Source organism: Gallinula chloropus, assembly GCF_964237585.1.
Source record: "Gallinula chloropus genome assembly, chromosome: 10".
Taxonomy (NCBI): domain Eukaryota; kingdom Metazoa; phylum Chordata; class Aves; order Gruiformes; family Rallidae; genus Gallinula; species Gallinula chloropus.
Window position 1 is genome coordinate 7,527,651 of NC_140095.1, and position 23,524 is coordinate 7,551,174.

Below are 23,524 nucleotides of genomic sequence, written 5' to 3' on the forward strand. Positions count from 1 at the left end.
TACCAAGATGAGAAAAAGAAACTGTGTTTGGCCAGTAGTGCTGTGCTGGAAAGGATGGTTAGATGCTGTGCTAGGCTCGAGTTTAAAGAGAGTGACAATGTGGTCAAGTAGGAGAGTAAGGAGAAAACTTCTACCCAGGAATGGCTCTTGATAGGGGACTTAGTCTGAGCTGTGATTAAAAGATACCACACATGAATATCAGATTATTTCATGTACATTAAATTACAAGCTTTAGGAAACACAAACTCTGGAAGAATGTTTTGATGATAACTATTACCTTCTAGTCATTATTGTCTTTGAATGGTTTCTGGCTTATTAGAAGTGGCCCAAATAGATGAGAAATTAAACACTTTTCTCAAAACAAAGAAACGAGGTAATGGCTGTTTTATCAGGAGCTTTGGAATTTTGGGGATACTCATGTAAGCAGGAACTCTGCCATACCGAATTAGACAGCTTTGTTAGTTTTGTCTGTAAATGAAAAAGCATTATCTGGTCCTGCACCCACTGGCTTTAGATGGTCTGGTTGGTCTTTTCATCCTTCTGCTGTGGAACAAGCTTTGAACACTGACCCTGGAGAAGGGGTGGCCCTGGTGAGGTCAAGATCACTGCGCCAGCTTTGGGTTTTATTTGGGACACTTAAATATAACCAGTAGAAAGACAGTTGTCTGAACATAGAGTAAAAAGTAATTTGAGGGCTATTGAAGCAACAAATTATCCTTTATTTCACTTAAATCTCGCCTAAACCACTGGTGGTTTTCTACCCAACCAGTGGGTAGAAGACAGCGGGATTTCTTCTGAATTGGAGAAAGGACCTTCAATTTAACCATCCTAATTCCAACAGCGAACAGGTATGTCATTAAGGAACTGCCTCTGTCACCCAGAATTCCTTCTCCTTGCTCTCCTTCTGTGACTTGCAGAGGATAAAGTTATTTCTCTTGTTCGTTCTGTCCTTTTCCACAGTTAGCAAATGCACATCAGCAGCAGGTGATGCTGGCAGCTCAGAGGCTTGAAAAAAATGCCTTTTTCCCTTTATAGGCTTTTTGTGGTGGAAGAATTTCTTGTCTTAAAAGGTATCTGAAGAATTCATCGATAAATATGTCATAGGCTTGAATCTCCCTAAAGCTTTTTGCGTCACCAGTTCAAAAGGCTTTTCTTAGACTTCCTAAGTTTACTCATCTCGGATTCAACAACCTGCAGTGCTACAAGACTAAGTGTTTGTCTGTCTGCAGAGGTGGGTGTAACACACAGTGACTGTACACATCTGTGCAAGCTCCACGCTGCCATTAGTGAGTAACTGTAGCAATGCTTGGCATCTGCCCTGCTTTGCAAACCTGCACAACCCACAGTCCCAGGCCTGTCCTTTAAAAAAGGCCAGGAAAAGCACAGAATTATAAGGAGATTGGAGAGGTTCCATCCCAACAGCATCACGTGGTGTAGCAGGCATATTCCAGGCAGCGTAATGTGGAATTAGTGTGTTTGGATGTAAAGGCTGTGCAGCGCTCTGCTTTCAAACTCATTCCTGTGCATCCCCAAGCTTGCTTGTGCTACCACAACATCTTAGTCTGCACAGAAGTGTGGCACTTCCAGATGTTTTAGTGCAGAAGAATGAACTCTTAAGTTAATTCCCGTTACTTTAGAAGGTAATTCCAGGAAGAAATGATATGCTACCTGCAAAACTAGCTCAGGTTACCTAATAGACTGTTATATCTTTAGCATTATCTGAAAAACAGCTTCCATCTCATTTCTTCAATAGTTCCAAATAGGATTTATTAGGAAAAGAACAGAGAAGCAGGGAGGAAACGTATATTTGCAGCAGGACAAATGAATGGTGTACTGGCATCTTGAACGTGGCTTGCAGTCCTGGGGCGCTGCCTCACAGAGGGTGTGGTGGAAATGGAAAGATGCAGAGAAGGGCTGATCACAGATTGCTGAGTGCTTCTGTGCTCTCAGGCTAGGATGCTTCAGCCTGGAGAAGAGATAACAAAGGGAAGATCTACAAAATCACAAGTGGCAGGAAGAAAAGACATTGGGATCAGCTGTTTGTGTTCGGTTTTTTCCTCCCCCTGTCTCCAAGAATTCAGGGCTATCAGGCGAGGTAGTAGGAGTCAGGTTTCAGAAGTCAGATGCTGGTGATACTTTGTACAAAGGGTACAGATCTGTCAAACTCCTTGGTGAAGGACCTTTATTAAAATGACACAGCAATCATAATGTGAAACAGAAAGAACATCTGGAGTGAGTACACTGCCAGTAACTGATAAAGTTTGTTGATCCCAAATCTGGACTTCAGCTTAATCATAAGCAGCAATCCAAGACAGACACACTGGTTTCATGAGTTGGCCCATTCAGATAGTCCATCTTCAGCATGTCCTACCAGGAGTGGCACTGCTCTTGCTCCTCCTTCCCTCTGTATGACAGGTCACCTCAACTGGGGCTGAGGAATTGAAATTGCTGTGAATGGGGTCAACTGGCGGCAGCAGGGGACGGACTCGTGGAGTCTCTGTGGGTGGAAGAAAGCTGACTTTTCTGTATCTGTAGTTCTGAAAAAGGATCAGTGCAGTGGTTAGTTCACTGTTTGGCTCTCAGCTTTCAAAACTAGTTGATAGGCAAATCTGTGGGGAGAGTGTCCATCAACTGGGAAGTACTTTATATAACTGAAAACTTCAGATAATCAGATAGCAGTGTCCAAGGCTCACTGTGATACATGAATGTGTGCTGTAACAGCACTGAGCTGGAGTGGGGCTAACGCTCCACAGTCAACCTCAATTTTCTCTTCTATTTTACTTTTATTGCCCAAGTAATTTAAGTTTTATAAAGAGGGTGTGCATAAGGAAACAACATGGAGACAGTTCTTGTGCTGGTTTTCACCCATCTTTTTCAGTGCCTGCGGTCCCATGTCCTGCCGGGTGTGCTCTGAGGGCTTCAGTTCAGACACTACATACAGAGCACAGCCCCTGGGGACACAGCTCCTCATACATGCCATGTCTCCCCTTTCACAAGCACTCTCCAGACTCTGCAGACATGCCCAGGGAGCACATCCTACTCCAACCTACCATAACAACATGGATTTTACTCAGCTGTTGCAGGGTAAATGCGAGCCCTCCAGCCCATGGCTCCTTTTCCCCTTCCAGCAGCTAGTGCAGCTAGTTTGTAGGTCAGGATGTTCAGGGCAGAAAATCAGCTACCCATTTCTATGATTCTATGAAATGGGCATTTCCTAAGTGTTTGCTGTTATTCAAAGCAGCAGAAAGTGAAATGAACTGCCTTACTGATTCTATGATTCTACTTTCTAGTAATAAAGCTTAAAATTAAATAATGGACTGCCAGGTTAGAAAACTTGCATGGACACAGTTTGACTTCTCAGACGTTTACAGAAGACTGAACAGATAAACAGGTTAAAAATGATTGAATCTTTTTCAGCCTAATACTGATGCTTGTTTGTAAGGACTTAGGAGTATTGTACATACTGTTAGCCTCCACAGAGCTGGTGTTGGGTACCTGGCTGCAGACTTCTGCTGAGGGTTAATGAATTCATGTATGTGGTGGCATCAGGCAGGGAAGTGCTAGCTGGTACTGACGTTATTTGTAATCATTAGATGAAAGCTTCATATGGCAGAGGGTGTGAGCTGCCTTTCTAGGTTGTCCCATAAGCCAGGAGTTGAACACTACTGAAAACACTGTTAGAAACATTAATAATGGTGCACCAAGTCTGTGAGAGGCTTTTGATGAAATTGCAGTCTGATTTAATTTCTCCAGCTCCACAGCCAGTGCATCCTGAGCACTGCAGGAACAGGAATGTGATTTGTTTAATTGCTCTCTTTGGGCTTGTAGAGTTTTGCAAATGAACCTTTACTGAAAAGGGGTTTCCTTGATTTTTTTTTTTCTTGTTTTCCAACAGGAATGTCCTAGTGGGGTTGTTAATGAAGAGACATTCAAACAGATCTATGCACAGTTTTTTCCTCATGGAGGTAAGTGGAGTGCTACATGTCTGTCAGGGTTGTTGAAGCATGCCTTAACGTTCATTACTGCCAGCTGGCTGCAGAACTACCTCAGGTAATCTCTGCAAGAAATGTGAGTTGAGCTTAAGCTTTGCAGGACCTTAAACAGAAACACAAACAGCGAGGTAATGAAATTAAGTTAGGCCCCTTGAACAGTTCTGTCACAGGAATACAGACAAATCTGCATTAAAGGCTGCCACTACCTGTCAGCCCTTCATTCTCAACTAAACAGTTCATGAGTCCCACATAAAACTGGGCAGTAATACTTCTTTCTGTCCTGACTTTCTGGATGGCAGAAAGGTAAATCACTTCCCTTCAGTGGGTCTTTGCTTCCCTGCTGTTGGACTGCTGTGCATGTCATATCTAGCACAGAAGAGTCCCAGACCTCATTTTGGCCTGCAAATTAATCAGAACCTCCCTGAAATACTCACCATAGATCCTAGCTGATGTGTGAATGCCTAGTGACCTGAAATGATAATTCTTAGTGTTTGTGTGACTAAGGGAGAGTCATATTGTGTGTCAGAATATTAAAGTACTGTATTAAACCTCTCAAATATCATAGGTTCTTGCCTTTTTAAAAGATCAGGAGTCTATTTGTTCTTCTGACTGGGTGTGTTCTGTGGGGATGCTGTACTCAAACTGAATGAAATGAGTCAGGGGGCTACGTGGATTTTTAGTAAAAGCTTCAGTCTTTGAGGCTTTCTGAATATATTTATATACAGTATACCAGTCTGTAGTAGCTGCAGAATACACTTACTGTGGAATGATGGCTGGAGCTTCTGCAAGAATGTGTGTGTGCATACACATTTACTTTAAGATCATCAGCAAGTGGCTCCTAAACTAAATGTCAAGACAAAAAAGGTTTAACAGTGTATGTGACTCAAAAGATGTATACCTATAAAAATTTACATTTGCAAGTCAGTAGGGACTCAACTTCATATTGCTACTGCTTTCATAAAAATATATCATTCTATTTAATTTTTAAAACAAATTTTTAAAACTAATTTTTAAAAAGTATTTATAATCTTTATATGTTTCCGTGTATGTGTTAAGTTCAATGAACTCCAGTACCCCCAATAATGGCACTAGTACCTCTAAGCAACACACCTCAGGTGTGTGAAAAACAATCAGGCACAGCAGCTTCATGCATAACTTTTTTCTCTCTACTGAGGTTGACAAAGACTATTTTATTTTTTTGTGTGTGTCACAGTCCTCTGAAATGTGGCTCTCTTGGTTGATGACGATGATACTATAACCATGCTTAATAATAAATCAGTTTAACAGCAGATGTGACTTTATATTTTACACTGTTTTCTTTCACTTGGTTTCCAAATTGGTTGTACAACCTTAGCAACATCAATTGTGAGATTTCAGATTCCTCAGAGCTTTTTTAACTCTTATGGCTTTCTGCACAGATAAACTTGCACATCCCAGAGGCAGTTAAGCAGCTCTGAATTACAAAAACTCCATACAGTGTCATTCCAGGCTTGTGATATTTTTGTTACAAAGGGCTTCTATCCTTGACAGGGTTTCATGTTTTGCTGATGTATCATCAAATATAATAATAAAAAGTAATCAAAAATACTGGTGAGCTAGTATTTCCTAATGTACAGTAGCATTAGCTTAATTGCTTGAGCAACAGTTCATTGATCAGTTTACCTTACATAGTTTTTAGTAGGACTGTCCCACAAGTAATTCTACAGTTTTCTTCTGAAGCTATTGTATTTCAGAATCCTTCTATTGAAAAATAGAATAGGCATTGTCCCCCCACACACTCCCCTTTACAGGCCACTGTGTTCTACCCTTATGGCTGATGGTAACCCAAGCATTTGATTTTTCTGCACACTGTTACACTGCTCTGGGTTTGAGTAACGTGAAGATATTTAGTCATTTCATGGGGATGAGAGTGAAGAGATGCAGGGTCACTGCACCTGGCTGCCTGCACTGCATGGGGCACCTGGCTTCACCTGGACACTCACACACTGAGTACGGAGACTCAGGTTGACTAACGCTGTGTGCTAGAGGCAAAGAACAGCAGAGACAACAAAGTGTGTGGCTGCTGGAATAGCAATGGAATAATTAATGGAATTCAATGTCAGTTGCTTCCAGCTCAAAAAGCTGAGCTCCAGTAACGCAGAGAGCAATGTAAATGGTTTCTGAAGTGGAAGGTGAAGGTTGTAGTTTCCTACACCTATTTGGTGGGAATTTCCTGCATACCGTGACTGGTCTTCCCAGTTAACAGCAGTCTTGCATGTGGCCACAGAAACTGTTCTTCTCAGTTGAAAAGATACTTGTAGAACCAACAGTTTAAGATTCAAAAGGAGGAAAATATGCTCTTTAACAGTCATGGGCCAAACTCAGGTCACTAGAACTAGGCCCTGATGAAGCTGGACGGTCCCTGGGGATTTCTGCTGTACCTCACACAAAGCAAAAGGCAGCACACACACCCTGCAATCACTCTTTGGTGCTTTTGCTGCATTTCCCACCAGAGCCAATGCTCCACTTGCTCCAGAGACACTCACAGGAGGTGTTTGCTCACCCCTTCAAGTACAGCCCCATGGACCGGACTGCTTCTGGGGTAATGAAAGGTTTTGCATTTCAAGGTGGTGTTAAGGGAGGGAGTGTGGGGAGTATGCAAGTCCATGTTACACTTCATAGTTCATAGACTATCCAGCTGTGTTACAGGCTTGATTTCTGTACAAAGGGGAATAAGACCGTGCATGTTGTTTAGAGCCATTAGTGTATAATGACTTGTACCAATGGGTGCCCTTTGTGTTTTTCAGATGCTAGCATGTATGCACATTATCTCTTTAACGCGTTTGACACTGCCCAAAATGGCTCAGTGAAGTTCGAGGTAATGGTTTTGCATCATCCTTTGTTGCTGCCTTCTCAGTTTTTTGTTTTTAAGCTTCTCCATTCTTTGTTGTAAACTAGTAGGGCTTGTTGGATTATGTGTTAGAGGTTTCAGGCTCAAATCAAGTTTCTATTTTAAAACCTGGTTCAGTCTCACGTGTTTCTTCTCACTAACAAAACACATCACACTGTTCAGCACCACAGGAAGAAAGTGCAGAGAATTAGGTAGCAGAGAGGAGAGGTTGATGTCCAGTGATTTGGACAGTCCAGTCATTTGCACAGATAATTTGGATGTCAAAGAAAATCCAGTACATTCTGTGTCATCTTCAGTCGTCGTGGGTTGCAGGGTTACATTTCTATGTTCCTTGGAGCATTATGGGTGGAAGAGAGGTGACAGCTTATTTGATGTATTGAACAAGCATCTCGGGTACTTTGTTCCTAGGGAAACCAAATCCAACCTTTAACTAAAAGGCTTGTTGCTGTGGCTACAGATAGCCATTCAAGCTCACACACATAGGTGGAGTGCAGCAAAGGGACATGTTAAATCATAGGCCTGTGGAGGATGAACTTCATAACTGTGAAGAGTTTACTGGGAACATAAAACTAGAAATCATAGGCAGTCTTGCCTTTACCATCAAATAGCAAAGAACTCCAGTAATTTCCAGATAAGACCAAGAAATTACTTAATTTATCAAATGTAAAATGGGAATGTTACCCCATGTATATCTGTGTCTGTAGTGATGGCTGCAGTGGGAGTTTTGCATATGGCAGCTACTCGGTAGTTAGAGACTTCCAGAAACCTCTACACAGGCTGAGACGTGGCAAAATGCTTAGATAAGTATTTATTTTTTTTAAAAGTGCTGAGCTTTCCTTCCTGGCAAACCTGTCTCTTTAGTGGTTGTCAAACATAAGCATTTTGTCCCCTTTTTTGTATCGTTCAGCAAATTCAAATCCTCTGAGTCTGGGGAAAACGGAGCAAAGGTTTCTAAGAAGTGATGCACTGCCCCATGCAGAGCTAATGGAGATAACATAGGAAGGGCTAAGTACATTAAAGTGAGGTAACAGGAACTGTATGGCTCTCTTCACTGAAAGCTCTGCCTGCGCTAATAAATCCCTGTAGCAATGCTGCTTACAATGCCTGAGCCACTGTGCAGTAAAAACAATAAATCAAAGTTATTGGAAGCAATAACTTTACTGTAAACAACAAATACAATTAAAATGCTGTGTCCCAGACTGAGTAATTAGTGGTGGGAATCGCATCTGGTCAAATCTGATTGATGGATTTTGACAGGGAACAGAACGTGAGGCTCCCTGTGTTAAAGGAGTTTGGGATCTTTCCATCTGTCTCAAGGTGGAAACAGAGGAAACGCTGGGGTTTTCTCCTCCTCCACTAGCACCCGACATCTGGGGTAAGAAAGCATCAGCTGCCCCTGCTGCAGTGAAGAGTCCAGCTGTGTTTAACCAGACGACAGCCTGAGTGATGACTCTGCAACAGAGCATTTCTTAGGGGAGAAACTGCCACTGGAGCATCTCATGGCACTCTTAAAAACTAGACGTGTGTTTTGCCATGCTTACATCCATGTAGTATTTAGTTTAGAGCAGATAAATTTGGGTGGGTAGCAAAGTAAGTGTCCCAGCTTCTGGCTTTGAACATACCGTGTTATTCCTGGCAAGCCTGAGGAGCAGCCACTGTCCTGTGGACTGGGTGTGCGATTGAGCCTGTGCTGTTTTCACACGGGGTTTAAGGCGGCAGCACCCGTTAAACCTCCCTGTCCTTCCAGCCTTGCTAAGCTGCCTAACCCATATCTTAAGGCTGGTTTTTACAGTGGCTGCAGTGGAGCACTGGAGGGCTTTTCTGATTTTCACAGTTATATATTTATTAGTGTGACAGTACTCAGATTATCTTAGCAGATGGTATGTCCATTGAGTTTGGTCAGAGAGGGTACGTTTTTTGGGAAAAGTAGTCAGAGGTGGGTAGCCATATGCTCCATTCTAAAAAGATAAGTCTTTTGAGTGGCAGTATATAAAGGAGGTGACTTAGAAGAGGATATTCTGAAAGTTCACATTTCTCTCTCTGCCTTGAACCAGGACTTTGTGATGGCACTGTCCATTCTGTTGCGGGGAACTGTTCATGAAAAGCTGAGATGGACGTTCAATCTGTACGACATCAATAAGGACGGCTATATAAACAAGGAGGTAGGGCTGCTTCTGAGAGACGCAGTTGAATTCTGAAGAGAGCCTGCCTGGTTTGTGTTGCAGAGCACAATTAACTTTGCATGCAGCACATAAAATGCAGATCACGCTGGCCTTGAGCATTTATCTAAGTAAAGTGCACAGCTATTTTGTATTGCATGATTTTGTGGCCATGTTCTCCTGTATTATAGTGCCTTTGATTGCTTTAGCCAGGAGCAAAATCCTAGATACAGCTATGAGCTGTATGACCTTTGCAAAGGGGAGGGTGATGGTGACAACACCTGCTGGGTGACTGAGAAGCAAGGGGTTTCTGGCTGCACTGGGAGGTATGGCATGGGCTCACCCAAAGCACTGCAAGCCCCCAGCACCACTCCTAAAACTTGTATTATTGTTTGGTTTTATCTTTTTGTCTGGTATTGCACGTTTCCTTTGTGGGAAGCCTTGGTTTTGAGCATGGCAACTTGAATATTTGGCAAATACATGTTGGGCTGTCTTTTCAAAGCTGTTGTGTGTACCCAGAGGGTTTGTGGTTGCTGCTGCTGATCATGGAGTTATGTGGCAGTTTGTAAGGTGTGGAGAAGGGTTGGGTGCCCAGTTGACCTCCCAGTGAAGGTCCCTGATCACTCTGTGACAAGGTCAGTGCCTCAGCACTCAGGACAAACTGTGCCACTTGCAGCCCAGCACCATCCCAGCAGCTGCTGTGTCAGAGCACATGTCCTGCAGTGCTGTCATGCTGGAGGAGGGAGGTGAGTGCTGCGGGCACCTCCAGTGTGGCCGTGATGGTCACAGCCTGCTCAGGAAGAGGCACTTGTTTTCATAGCTGAACTTGTATATGGTGATACCGCTGTCTTCCTGCCTGTGTACAGGCATTCTCTGCACTGTTTTGCAGCAGAAGGAAGGTGAAGAAAAGGGTAGTAAGAGAAAGAAATGTGCTATCATTTCTATTAATTTCCCTTTTGTGTTTGTGCCACGCCACTGCGGCAGGAAATGATGGATATCGTAAAGGCGATTTACGATATGATGGGGAAGTACACGTATCCCGTGCTCAAGGAGGATGCTCCAAGGCAGCATGTAGAAGTATTCTTTCAGGTACTTGATTTATTTTTTTAATGTGTTTTTCTTAATGCTTGAGCTATGCACTGATCCACTTTCCTGTCAGGTTAGCCCCAAATTCAATCCTAGGCCCCACTGTATATTCCAAAATGAACTCTTAACACTACAGTGTCTGATTTCCTGACTCCAAGTGACTCCAAGGGATCTCTCCTTTTGTCTCTTAGCCCAACCCTTTGCATTGTGATGTGCCACATCCAGTAAGTCTGAAGTGTCTGCATGTGTTGCAACGCTTCTGTGTTGCTTCTCTCAACTGCCCCAAAAGACGGGCAGGAATCTGGGTTGGTTGAGGCAGTGAATAAATAAGCAATGCACTAAGGGCAGAGGTTGCTGTGTATGTCAAAGAAGGAAAAGCTGGAGAGGACCTCAGAAATGCTCCAGATACCACAGTAAGCAAGTCTTGAGCAGCTGGCAAATATATCCAATGACACTGCATCTTTAATCTAAGCTTGTGAAGTGCTCTAGGTTTGTTCAGGTTGCATCAAATATATGTATATTATAGTATAAGATATGGAAACAAATATTTTTATTATTTTATTTTGCAGAAAATGGATAAAAACAAAGATGGTGTTGTAACCTTAGATGAGTTTATTGAATCGTGTCAGGAGGTAAGGACAAAATTATAACCACAATTGAAGGTGTAGCTCACATAACAGCATTTGCTTTCTGTTTGGACAAACTCTATTTGAAACAAGACGCTGCTCAGGATCCCAGGTTTCCTGTGCTTTGTGGGAAAAAAAAAGGCTTCATGACTGAGTTTCTGGTGGTGCTCTGTAAGTATGGGACTGAACAGGGAAGGAGGGCCAGATCAATCAAGGGAGAGAGCTGCTTCATTGCCAGTGCTGGTGGCCAGTGCTTATATTAACCTGAGTGAACTGCAGTACCTGATTCTGTAGACAAGCAGAGAACTCCAGATATAGCCCTTAACCCTCATTAATTGTTGGTGGGTAAGAGGCTGGTACTGCCTCTGTGTGCTGCCCCAGATGTCATTAGCTGGTACGTGTTGCTGGGACTGCTCAGAGCTGAAGTCTCTAAAACTCTTGCAGTTACAGCACCGGTTTGTAAAGCCAGTTCATATTTTCATGGTCAAACATTAAAAGCAAATGCTGTTATTGTAGCAGTGTTTTTTGGTTGATTTGTTTTTTTCTGGTTTGGAAATAAACTCCCCCTTACACATTCCATATGTAAGTTGGCTATAATAAATATTTGCTGGCATTTTTAGCCCTGGCACAAAGACAGGTATCAACATTAACATGTCCATGTGTTTGTTGTCTTAGCCTGTAATTAACTGTGTGAATGTTTGCTGAGACATATCTCTAATATTTAATCAGAACTATAATAGCCTCTGCATTTTGGAAATCTTACATTGGTGCAAATCATAGCGTATCAGCCCTCCTGTGTATTTTACTTTCCCTGGAAGAATCTTTCCTGTTCTGCAGTCAGACAGCCCTTCTGTACCAGAGCCATGGGAAGACATTCCCTGTGGAGGACTAGGCTGGCTTCCTGCTGGTTTTGTGTGAACTCTGGCAACATCCAGATTACTTCTCAGTCAGGGACTTGAGGCAGCTAAATCCTTGTTAGCAGATACGTAATACAAGGCTAATTTCCCCCCCCCCCCCCCCGTTAACTTCATTCTTGGTACCTCCTGATTGTTAAGCTGATCTTTAATTTGAACATGTGTGTTGAGCATTATTCTTCTCATTGATAATTTGCCGTCGGGTCAGATCGGCTTGTGTGGTAAGTGTCTGCAGTGAAGCAGCTCTGCCCTAGTTTGCGTTGGGTTCCCTCTGCTGGTGCACTTGCACTGGGAGCTGCGTGGTCTGATGGCTGTCACGGTTCGTTCCCTGGCAGACAGGGGTGAGCCCTGCAACACTAAGACGTTTTTTCGTTATGAAAAAAACCCAAAGTACATTATAGTGCTCACCTCTGCCGTTCTGAGGGTACAGCTCATGGGCGGTGAACTCCTAGTGTTGCTTTGGAGAGGGTTTCCTGTGCAAGGGATACTGGTACCCACCAAGCTGTGTTAAACGTGAAGTAGATAGACACAGCCTCAAAATATGAGGAATGTGATGCAATAGATCTCTTCAGTTCCTCAATATGGAAAATTTGGAAATGTATTTTCATGTTACTGACAGTTACTGTAACTCTTGGAAAAACTAAATTCAGGGCTGGGGGGATCATGATCATGGGTTTGAATATTATTCAGATTATTACCTTGAAGTACAATTTAGAGAGTTCATGGGAAACAGTCCAGGCCTTCCTTTATGTGTCTCCAACTTTCTCATTTGGATTGCGAACCTCAGAGAGGCTGAGATTGTATGTATTTGGGGTTTGAGCTCGTTGTATTTCTGGGATGAAGTCATCCTTTGAGGTAGCTTGCTCAGCAGTTCATTTGGACTTTCAGAGCACGTTAGTGCAGTGGGTTTTAGGTCCTGACTATACAGTGAAATGCAGTTGCGTGCTGGAGTCCAAGGATTCAGCTGGTTTCCTTCAGTAAAGCCCAGCCCATGCTGAGTGTGTCAGGCTTATGGGAAGGTCGTGTGCTACACGGCTGAAACCAGCTAGGGTGCCAGTAAGAGACAACTGCTTTGCTCAGTCAGGACCCCATCACTGACTCAATTCCAGCTCGTTGAGGATGAAAAGCATTAAGCAGGCAGGGCTGTTGCCCACAGTAGCTGCAGCACAGCCCCTCCTGTGCCTTGCAAAGTTACCAGTGTCCCTGTTGGTGCTGGCTTTATGAAAATGTCTTCTCATTGTTTTCAGGATGACAACATCATGCGATCCTTACAGCTCTTTGAGAACGTGATGTAACAGTGTCTGGCGAGCGCTGGAGGAGTCGGAGACTTTCTGTATCAAAGACCTCCTTTCTGGGTGAAAGCTTTTTACAATACAGCCATGTTCAGTGTGTGAGGATTTTGTATGACATCTCCAACCAAATGGCAACCGAATGCAACCGATCCCACCTCTTCTCCCCGAGAGACGCCGGTGGACCTTTGTTTCATTTTGGAAGCATGTGAATATTTTATTAAAACCTGACGAGAGAGAACTGCTGCTTGAGGTTCAATGAGTAATATACAGCGTTGTTTGCTAGGCACAAGTCCTGCTTTTAATCTAGCAAGCTTGATTACATATGATAGCACATGTCGATAGCTTACTCGGCCATCTATTGCAAGTGAAAAGCTCAGCCCATACTACCATATGGTAAAATGTTTTATGAATGCCTTGCCTTTAACCTGCTTTGACAACAGTCAGATCTACCAGGGCAGTCTGCAGAAATGAACAGGAGGTGTACTTAGGATGGGAAGCAGACAGCCTGTGTAGCCAGTATCCCCATTTCTGCAGAAATCCTGCTTTTCCTCTCACATGCACTGGTGCCACCATGCTGAGTTTGGTGGAGGTTTTCCTGAACACATTACCTAGAGGATCTTCATGCCAGGGTGAATCAGAAAGGCACAAAACATGTTGCACATATACATTTCAAACTACAGAACAAATTCTGTTTAACGATGGTAAGTTCTTGCAAGACCAGGCAGGCTTATAAGGGCTGATACAGGAAGATGAATGCCTGCTCTGGTCCCAACCACTTTCTGCAGTCCCAACACATGGTGGGATGGCAAGTGATTCTCCAGTGGGTGTCTCAGCAGCGCTGTGGTCCTTTTGGTGTAATTTGGCACACACTTCCTAGATTCATCATTCGAATGTTTGTATTTTTCCACTGGAAGTTACAGTAACACTGGATGTTCCCCACTCTATGGATTTATTTAAGCTTTCCAGTTTTACTTAGTGCAGAAAAGGACCTGGATGGTGCAGCTGTGTTTCCACAGACAGACCTTGGCACTCCCGAAGTGCCCTGTGAGTTCAGCTGGGAGGTACTCAGCTGCTAGGCCAGTACGTCCCCTGGGTAATTTAACATTTTCTGTAGCCAAATCTTTTTTTCTTACAAGGCAGTTGCATGAGTTGTGTAAATCCTATTTCCTTACTAAGCCAAATAGAGCATTAGTTTGGGAGTTTTCGTTTTTTAATTAGCAAACCAGAGAGAATCACACAGTGAGTTTACACCAAGTTGGACTTTGCCTGGTAGATTATTTGCCAGCTGAGGAACTGAGCCTTCTTTGCAGAGGACTCTTAAGAAAGTTAATGCACCAAAGTGCTGTTGCAGTCTCCAGGTAGCTGATGGCTGAGAAACCATAGGAAGGAGGGAACAGGCAACTTTTCCAGCTGCTCACACCACACAGAAAGGAGAGTCCCTGCCATAGTGCTACATCGCTCCCATCCAGTAAGCATATATTTTTGTTATATCAGATACTATATTACAAATATACTGTTAGCAGTGAAGATATATTTTAAAAATTATGCGAGTGGAAGCTTTTTATAATACAAAATATATATAGAATGCCTCATTTCTGTAGCCCTATATTTTATAAAAATTTAATCTATTGCAGTATTCCTGATGACAGAGGTAGGTCTGATCAGTACTAATGTCATGCTATGCTGATCCCCAAGGTGGGACGGTTTCCTCTTTTACTGTGCTGCTCCATACAATCCTTTGTGCTTTTTCAGTTGCTCACTTGTCATCAAAAATGCTGTTCAGGTGAGAGCAGTTATCTGGGCACAGGAACAGTCTAGTCTATCCTGTGAAATATCCAGTCTAGTCTATCTTGCCTTTCATACAAGCATCATTAGTTAATTGCTTCTTGGCAATGGCACAGAGCATAGAAACTCCAATAACCTACTGTGATTCGCAGAAGTGATGCGATGCTGTGAGTGTATCCTCGCCCTCTGGTTGTCCAGTATTGCCTATTTAATTTTTATTTAGTAGGCACTTGGTAAAGACATTGGTTGTAGCTGAAATAAGGCACAATGTTTATACTGTTCCTCCTTGAGTCTTCTTGCAGTCACTTTAGCAAATGAGAATTCAATATCATGAGTAACCTGCTTTTCCTGCACACTGTGAGAGCACCTGTGTGTTAGCAGCCTAAGCAGCTAACTTCAGCTGAGGGAAGCGTGGTCAAGCCAGTGGAAAAGAAGTGCTGGCACAGTGCCTTTCGCCTCTTGTAGTGTCACCCCACATGTGCTTGTGAGATGGCACGAACACCCTGAAGTTTCAAATGTGCCTCTTCCAAGAGAAAACCTTGTTAGCTGCATGACAACATGGTCCCTGAAGCTAAATTAATTTCTGGAGTTACTGTGGTGAGTTTGGCCTCAGCGGTGTTTTCTGTGTCCCCACTAGCAGAAGTGTAGGGGTGGTGAGGCAGTGCCTGTGTCGGAGGGGCTACAGCTGCTTGCTGTTGAGTGTGGGCCCACTCTGGCAATAGACTTCAAACGTTTGGACGTTACTGTCAGGATGTGCTTAAGCACATTGCTTACATCAGGCTACCATCAGTGACCCTGCAGCTTTGGCATCTCCTTACCTACTGTTCAGCTCCCAGTAACAATGGACGTGTGTTAGGCAGAGGGAGATGCTGAAAGCTTCATTGGTCCTAATTCTGCTCTCAAGGCATGGCTACCTTCAATTTTGGACTCCCAGGAGTCCAGACCCTACCTGTGCATGCCTGGTGTTTAGCCCTGGGTTGCTGCCTCTCCGCTCCACTCAAGTCCATTGTACCTGAGATAGGAGGACTGGCAGCATGACACACGGCAGCTGTATTGTCACATAGCTCTAACTGTAAATTCTGTCTGTGGCAGAGTCACTGCCTTTGCAAAACCATTTATTACCCTGTGTTTGCTTCTGATCCTGCTGGTGTCAGCAGAGGCTGGTACCCATCCGTGCATAGAAGGCCTCTGGGTTTTCCGTGAGCAGCAATGTGTGTACGGCATGTGTGCTCCAGCCAAGAGATGAGAGAGATCCAGTGACTGTGAGAGAATCGTACTCTGCATGGAAATGTCTCTGGGTTTGTTTTTTTATGTTTTCTGTGGCTGTTACTTTGTAAACTTGCAAAGCCTCCCATTGCTCACAAATGGGGCTTGCAATATTTATGGGAATACTACTACAGCTTTCTAAATAAAACATAGTACGCTGTTCTGATCTCACACCATCATAAATCCTACTGCCAGTATGTGGAAGGTAGTTACTGTGCTGGCTTCTAAGTTACAGTTAGACTATCTGTCAGTGCTATCAGCTGTGCAAATCTTCTCCAAGTTGTGAATGTTTAAATAACGTCTGAATCATTAGTCTGACTCTTTCATTAGTTACAAACATTAGTCTGCATCTTCATGCCAGCGTTTTCAAAAAAAAAGCCTTTCTAACATGCATTTTAGGCAGCAATCTGTTGAAAAATAGGAATGTGATTAATGATAATGCAAAAAAAACCCTGTGCCTGTTACTGTCGATGTTTGTTTTCCTGTTACTTTGACTGCATTGCAATATTGTGAGTAATCACGAGCCAAGCTATAAACCTGAGGTACGGATATCCTACGGCTCGAGCACTCCGGGCAGAACTTTGGCATTGCCTGACTGAGCACACGTTGAGAACAAGCGTCTTGGTGTCCATGTGTGACCTCTGATAAAGATGGTAGCATCAGTGTTACAACCTTTTCTCTTCATGGAAGTTCCATGAAGGACGTAAGGAAATGTGCAAATAATATAAATTGTGATAACTAAAGCCATGTTAATGGAGCAGCAATGCATAGCTTCACAAATGCTGTTCTCCAACAGCAGTTTGTATTCAATTTTGTTGACTGGTTTTAAAAATGTTTGTTTTAATAATAAAAATATCTGTAGGAGGGCATCTATTCCTAAGGCCAGAATATGCTCCTTTCTTTTAAGGGACACTGTCAGGTTACAAATTTACAGGGGAATTTTTAAAAGCAGGACTCTTAAAGTACATGTCTGTCTGTGTAGAGGCTGTTAAACCGTGGAGCTGTGATGTGAGCAGGCAGTTACACGCTGTAAATGTCTTGCATCACTGATTCAGGGGTGCTCTTATATTTGGTGCAGGGACATACACCTAACTGATAGTCTGGCCCTTGTGTAAATAGGAGCTCAAAACTGTTCCACCTGCATCACAGACAGTGTCTCACAGTAGTGAGAAATGACAGCTTGCAGGCACATCTCTTCAGTGGTTTTGCTTAAGCGTAACCAGGAGAACAGGCAATCGCTGTTTAAGAGAGAAGAAAAATAAACCAAAACCTTGCAGTGTCCCTTTAACTCTGGTCTGTTGTAAACATCCATTCTGACACATGGAGAAATGCAGAAGAAATTTTGCAAGACTATATATATGTGTGTACATATATATATATAAATTTGCTCAAGTCCATTCTGTAGGGTATAACGTGTCTACCAGCACATCCCAGGAACAAGAACATTCTCTTGCATACATGCAGAAATGTAAAAATAAAGATGTCTGTGTGAAATGTGGTATTGGTCTCAGTCCAGTGCCTAAATTGGTGGTGCTGCCCAGCTGACTGCTCCCCCCCAGCCAGCTCCTGGCTGTGCAGACAGGGAGCAAGCAGCCTGGGGACAACCACCTCTGCCACTGAGGCATCAGCCCGCTCAGAAGAGACAGCAGTTTCCTATGGAAAACACCAAACCTGACTTCTGCATGGAAAAGGTGTGGAAGCTGCCTGGTTAGTGCCTCTCACTAGCTCCCAAGTGTACCCAGCTGCTGCTAGGCAAAGTCTACTCTGGCTCACCACACGTGTGTATACTTACTCATTTCTCAGCATCGGGTTTGCTGGAGTGGCTGTCTGTGGTCTTGGTTACTGCTGTGAGGTGTTACATGCCTCTGACTTTATTCTCAGTCCATTCCCATTGCAGGCTGACCATCTCCTCCTGCTGTCTACCTGGCCTTGGGGTGTTACATCTGAAGGTGGGGAAGAGTGCAGGTATGCACTGGCTGGGCTGTCCCTATGGCATCTCTGGGAATGTCCTTCATCATGTGAAAAAGGTTCGTTTTGAACACAATGATGTCTTTTTCTCACTGTGAGATTAATCCTCTAGTCACAGAATGTAACCTTTGCTTATCCATGCAGGTCCAGCAAGGCCAGGACAGGAGGAGGCCCGGATATATTGGTGCTTGAAGATCTACTTCCCTGCACCAGGTTCTCTTGCATTTGGGGCCAGAAGATGCATCTGAGACAGAGAAACATGGAGAAACCATGCAGCATGCAGGGGAAAGTGAGGCTTGTATCCGGATAGGTTGGGATGTGACTGGGAGCACTGTGGAGTAACAGGTATCTGTTGTTCTGCTACCTAGATTTAATTTAACAAATTGCTTTAAGGGAGGAAATCCCAGATTAGCAGCAGCTCTAGAGCCAAATATGTGGGATCAGTTCTGAGAGGTCCAAGCCTGGGTGTAGCTGAGCACTCCTGCCAGAAAGAGGGCAGCTTGTTAACTTCTGCCTTCTGCCCTGAAGTATCTGCTTAGCTGCAGTCTGTCAGAAACCACAGCGTGTGCCCCTCGATACAGTGTTCAGGATTAAACTCCTTTGCCTTTGTGAAGCAAATTCAGACTGGTGACAGGTAATAGAGTGACAGCAGACAGGTAGAGAGGACATTATAGAAGCTATGGGACGAGGTGACTTGGATCTAACATAATCTTCAGTTGTTTAGGTCAGATGAAATGAATCTATAAGAAAGTTTTTGTAAATTAATGTTACTTAAAATATGTAGAAATGACCAGATAGATTTGAAGGCAGAGCTGCTAACTGTCTGTGTGGTGCGAATTAGAGGTTAAAGAATAATAAAAATGCAGTTCAAGTAAAAAGGCATTGTCAAGGTGTCTGTAATAGCAGTATTAAATTCTAGATGTTCTTAAATCATCCAGTTAATGTAGGAAGCTGTCAGCCACCACAGGCCAGTGCAAGACAGACATCCTTTTGTAAGCCACTTGTGCTGCAAGTGCAGTGAAATCGAGTGTCAGCAGAAGCCTGGTGCCTGTTCTCCCCACCAGCTGACAGCGTTAAGGCCAGCTGAGATAACACATCCTCGTGTACCTGCACAGGTAATCACACACAGGTAATCACACACGGGTTTCCAGTGGCAGTTGTCTCCTGGAGTTGTGTCCCAGAAGTGTGCATCTTGCAAGATAGGGTGGGTTATATAGAGAGGGCCAGGCACTCTCTAAGAAGCGTCAGCTACATTTTCAGCTGCTGAAATCAGCCTGCTGTGGGAAAGCTCTCAAATACTTCGAAGAAGAAAAAAGGGAGGATAAGAAAAATGTATGTGTTTGTACATAAGAGCTCTTAGACCTTTCAGCTGCACCCACCTTTAACAAGGGTCTCTCTGTGTATGTGTGCACAACTCTTGACTTTGGGTTTGAAAAAAAGAATAATAATCAAATGGGACTGAGCAGCCTCTTGTTTGCTCTAAATTATGCTGCCATTTGTTTTCAATACTACCATGAGAATTTTTAATACTGTTTCTATCTCATCATGGTACCGAGCCTGGTGTTAGGTTAGCTGACAGGAGCTGTCTCAGTTACGATTCTTCCCACACACTGTCTTGCAGCTAGGACAGCATGTTTGCTTCTGTAAAAATTGTTTACCCTCGTCATAGTTTACAGTTTCTGCTTAAAAAGCTGGTGGTTTAAACAGTCAGTTACCAGGTGTCTGGATTTCAGAAGGTAGGGTCTGAGGGGCAGTGTGGTGGCTGTGTATGCGCTGGGGTCTGCTGTGTGCTGGGATCCTGTGGAGAACTCTGGATGTCAGGGAAGTCCCTCTGCAGGGCCAGCCAACTCCAGTGGCATCATGTTTTATTATCCATGGGGCAGGTGTCAGGTGTCACAGTGTCAACTGAACCACGCTTGTACATAAGCACCTTCAACAGCTGGCTCTGAGAACCAATTAAAACCCAAACAGGTCCTTGGAATGCTTTTTTTAATTTAAAAAGTAATCGTTAAAATATGTCTAAACTTTTAAGAGTAGGGAAGGTGAGCTTTGAAGAAGAGAATCTAGGGGAAACTAATGATTTAGAGTTTACAGAAAGAACTGAAGCAAAATTTCATGTCCTTTCATCACACCAGGTCTGTGCTGTGCGGGATCAGGCACGGGAGCTGTACAAGCAGAAGTCCTGCCTGTCCTAATTGATTGGAGAGCTGGCAACAGACCTGCCTCTGCTGCTTGGCCAGGACAGGCTGGGTCTTTGTGAGCAGGAGACTTGTCCCATACACCCTCCAAGAGGGAGGGTGTGACCATCTCCAGATCCTCAGTGGATGTGGTTATTTCCAGCCTGTTTTGCTTAAACTTTTCCTTTTTGCCTTGCAGAAGGGAAGTTTGTCTTTCTCCAGCTGTTTTGGTAAGGACTTGGAATCACTGGGGGGGGCTCTGGCTGAAAACTGACATGGAGGGAAGCTGCCTCCCACTGTCATACTGATTGTAAGATTCCCCTGGGAACATCTGCTGTCCTGTTCCTGGCCAGCGTAGGCAGCTCCCTGTGCTGCATACAGAGGCCTGTGGAAGAGCTGAGGTGGTACCAGGGCAATCTGTGCTCCTGATTCAAGCCATGGGCTTTGGCAAGAGGCTGGCAGTGCGACTGGCAGTGGGAAGATGGGAGTATTCCTTTAAAAACCTGGAACATTCGTTCAAGTTGTTGGGATTTGCAACCACAGCCAATGTCTGTGAGATGGAGAATGGGACAGGGTTGCAGGACAAAAAACAACATTTTGCTCACAGGAATCAGGTGGGATCTGAGGCTTAGCTGCAGAAGAAAATTGGCCTGGATGGTTTCTGCCCTCACCCAGGGCCAGGAATCCAGGTAAAAAAATGTAAGAATGAGACCATTCCAGTTAGCCTGAACACTCCCCACACAACCCTGTGACCTTCCCTCCCTATGCCACAGATTTTCTTGGGACTATGTTCCCACTGTCTCTGAAACCAAGCTGTGGGTTGGGTTCCTCTGCCTGTGACTCAAGAGGGCGTAAGAAGCTACGTTTCCTTTCCTAGGTTTTTTAGAGTTGGTACTTTGTATTTATATTTGCAGGGGAAGCCAAGGAGCATGTCTGTTGTGTGCTGCAAAGGATGAAGGTGAAAGGACCACTGTTAGTAACGTGTAGTCATCTCTTTTGTTAAAATGTCTGAGAAAAGTTAGTGCTGATCCAGAACTTTCCCAAAGGACAGCAAGTTATTGGAAAGTGCTGATATAAAAACCCCAAAGATTGATTTTGTAATCCCTGGGTTAGAATGACTTTGCTGACATTTTCACAGAAACTTATCCAACCTTTTTGTTCTAATTATGTTATTGATTTACTCATAAGTCAATATAAATTGAAACCATATAATAATGTAAGTATACAAGGAGAGAGAAATCGACACAACGTTTTCTGTCTGAACAGATCCCCTAAATGCTAGAGAACTCGGGACATGGAGTAGTACAAGAGACTTCAGTTTCCTTCACATGGCATGAGCTACTGAGGAAAAGCATTTGCCACTGTTCCCAACCTGCTGCACGTGAGGAAAAAATAGTATTGATTTGACTGGGTGAGCACAGCAGTGGTGAGAGACAAGCCTGCCTGTGCTGCAAGGAATAGAGTAAAGCTCTTCGGGAAAACCTGTTCCTGTGACCAACTCAGTAGCAAAAAGAGTTCTGAGTTCTCAATTTTTGTTTCAATTTTAAAAAAAAATATTTTAGGGTAGTTAATTTGCCTTATTTGTTTTATTTTGTGCTATTCTGTGCTACCTTAAGGCTAAATTCTTTCAGGGCATCTGCTACAAACAAGTTATGGACCTGTTCCAGATCAGTGTCCTTCTGCATGCAAATAAAGTGACTCTGAGATGAAAAGAAGTTAAGAGATTTCAATCAGAGCAATGCAGTTATTTGAGCAATAAAATGAAACAGAATATTTAAGCTTTCATTTGTCTTGTTGTAGCAGTGAATATTTAGTGTGTGCTGTAAAGAAAAACCAGGAAAACCTAGTGTAGATTTTGTCAGCTTCAAAGTCCAAAAGCAGAATTTCAGCACTTGGAAATTCACTTTTCTGAGTGTGCATATAATCCCCAACTGGAACAGGAGCCCCCTTGCAGCCTGCCATGAGGATACTCCGGGGCTTGAGTGGGCCTGCTCAGCAGGGCCAGCAAAGGTCGCTGCAGGAATCAGTGTGATGTTGCAGGGACAGCACCTAAATATCTAAATATTAGGTAATTTTAGATAGAGTAAAAGCCGTTTTCATACTGTTCCTTTATCTTTACTATGGGTTTGGTACAGTATTTATAATACTTGTATGACTTCTGTGTTGGCAGTATCTGAAGACTTTGCCATCTGTGTGTATCTCCAGAGCCCCTACCTGAGGTAGGTTCATGAGGAGCTGTAACAAAGACGGTGTCAGCTCTAGTACGGCTCAGCTCGTGTAGATGCTGGTGCTTGTGTAGGAGCTGAGTAAAGCTGTATGACTGTGGAGGCAATTTGGACAGAGCCAGGAGCTAAGCCAGGCTTTCACATGCTAGACAAGTCCTTGTGCATTGCTATTCCTTCCCTCCAAGGACAAGTCCATGGGGTAAGAAGATGCCCTTTTGTAGGGGTTTGGTGAAGGTTTAACAGCAGTGGGCTAGAGCTTCCTTGGGGAAGGGGCTGGAGGTGCCTCATGATAGTGACCAAGTCTGAAGGGGAGAGACAAAACCCTGCCTGTGTTAGAGACCAGAGGGCACAAAAATGTGTCAGAGCTGGTCACACCTGTTCTGTGTGTTGGGCCTTTTCTCCTTTTGATTTTTTTAGCACTTGGCAAGGAGAAGAGAAGCAGATGTTGTTTGGCTGCTCCTCTATGGTTTCACTCTCGAGGTATTTTTAGTACACTGATGTACAGGCACCTGAGCACCCTCTTCCTTGCTTTCAATGACACGCAGCGCTGCCGCTCTCCCAAGCCCTCACCTTCCACCCACAGCCCATGCAGAGTCAGGAATCGACCCAGAAGACAGCTGCTATTTAGGTATGTGGGTACTGGCACAGATATGAGCAAATGGTCTGAGATCTCCATGGTCAATAGGCTGTACCCATCCCACTGCTCCAAACACCTCTGAGTGGTCCCTCACTCCCGGCCTGGAGATGGGCAGAATGTCAGTATTGTTATGATGACAGATAGAGTTTTAGGGTCATCAACATGGTTTAGAAAACTTCAATATAGTCTCAATTTCCCAGTACAATATGTTTTTCTTAGCACCATACCATCATTCATTAACATAAAACAGCCTTTCAAAGCTCTTTTGCTTGCACTGCTCCTGTGGAGTGTTCAGGACCAGCCATCTGGTCCCTGCAGCTGAGTTGCTGACATTGAGGGACCCTTCAGGATGCTGTTGCTGTTTGATAGTCAGGAGACAGAACAGACATGTGCTGCATGATATATTTGGCCATGCCTAAGGACTCTTAGGCTGCTAGGAAAATGCATTTTACCTTTTAGAGCAATGGGTGAGGGAGGATCTGAAGAGCAAAACCAAGCCAGTGTAAG

At 43.8% G+C, this 23,524-nt stretch overlaps 1 protein-coding gene across 3 annotated transcripts in view; it reads left to right on the top strand.

The window, feature by feature from the left end:
- KCNIP1 (potassium voltage-gated channel interacting protein 1) overlaps positions 1–12,962 on the top strand; it is a gene marked incomplete at both ends in the record, with an annotated part of 415,309 nt that extends 402,347 nt beyond the window's left edge. For all 3 annotated transcript variants that reach the window (XM_084268620.1, XM_084268621.1, XM_084268622.1), the window contains 6 exons: positions 3,896–3,965; positions 6,779–6,849; positions 8,937–9,044; positions 10,026–10,130; positions 10,697–10,759; positions 12,915–12,962. In XM_084268620.1, the coding sequence (XP_084124746.1) occupies positions 3,896–3,965; positions 6,779–6,849; positions 8,937–9,044; positions 10,026–10,130; positions 10,697–10,759; positions 12,915–12,962 (465 nt within the window). The remainder of the gene's footprint in view (positions 1–3,895; positions 3,966–6,778; positions 6,850–8,936; positions 9,045–10,025; positions 10,131–10,696; positions 10,760–12,914) is intronic.
- Between the last annotated feature and the right edge of the window lie 10,562 nt (positions 12,963–23,524).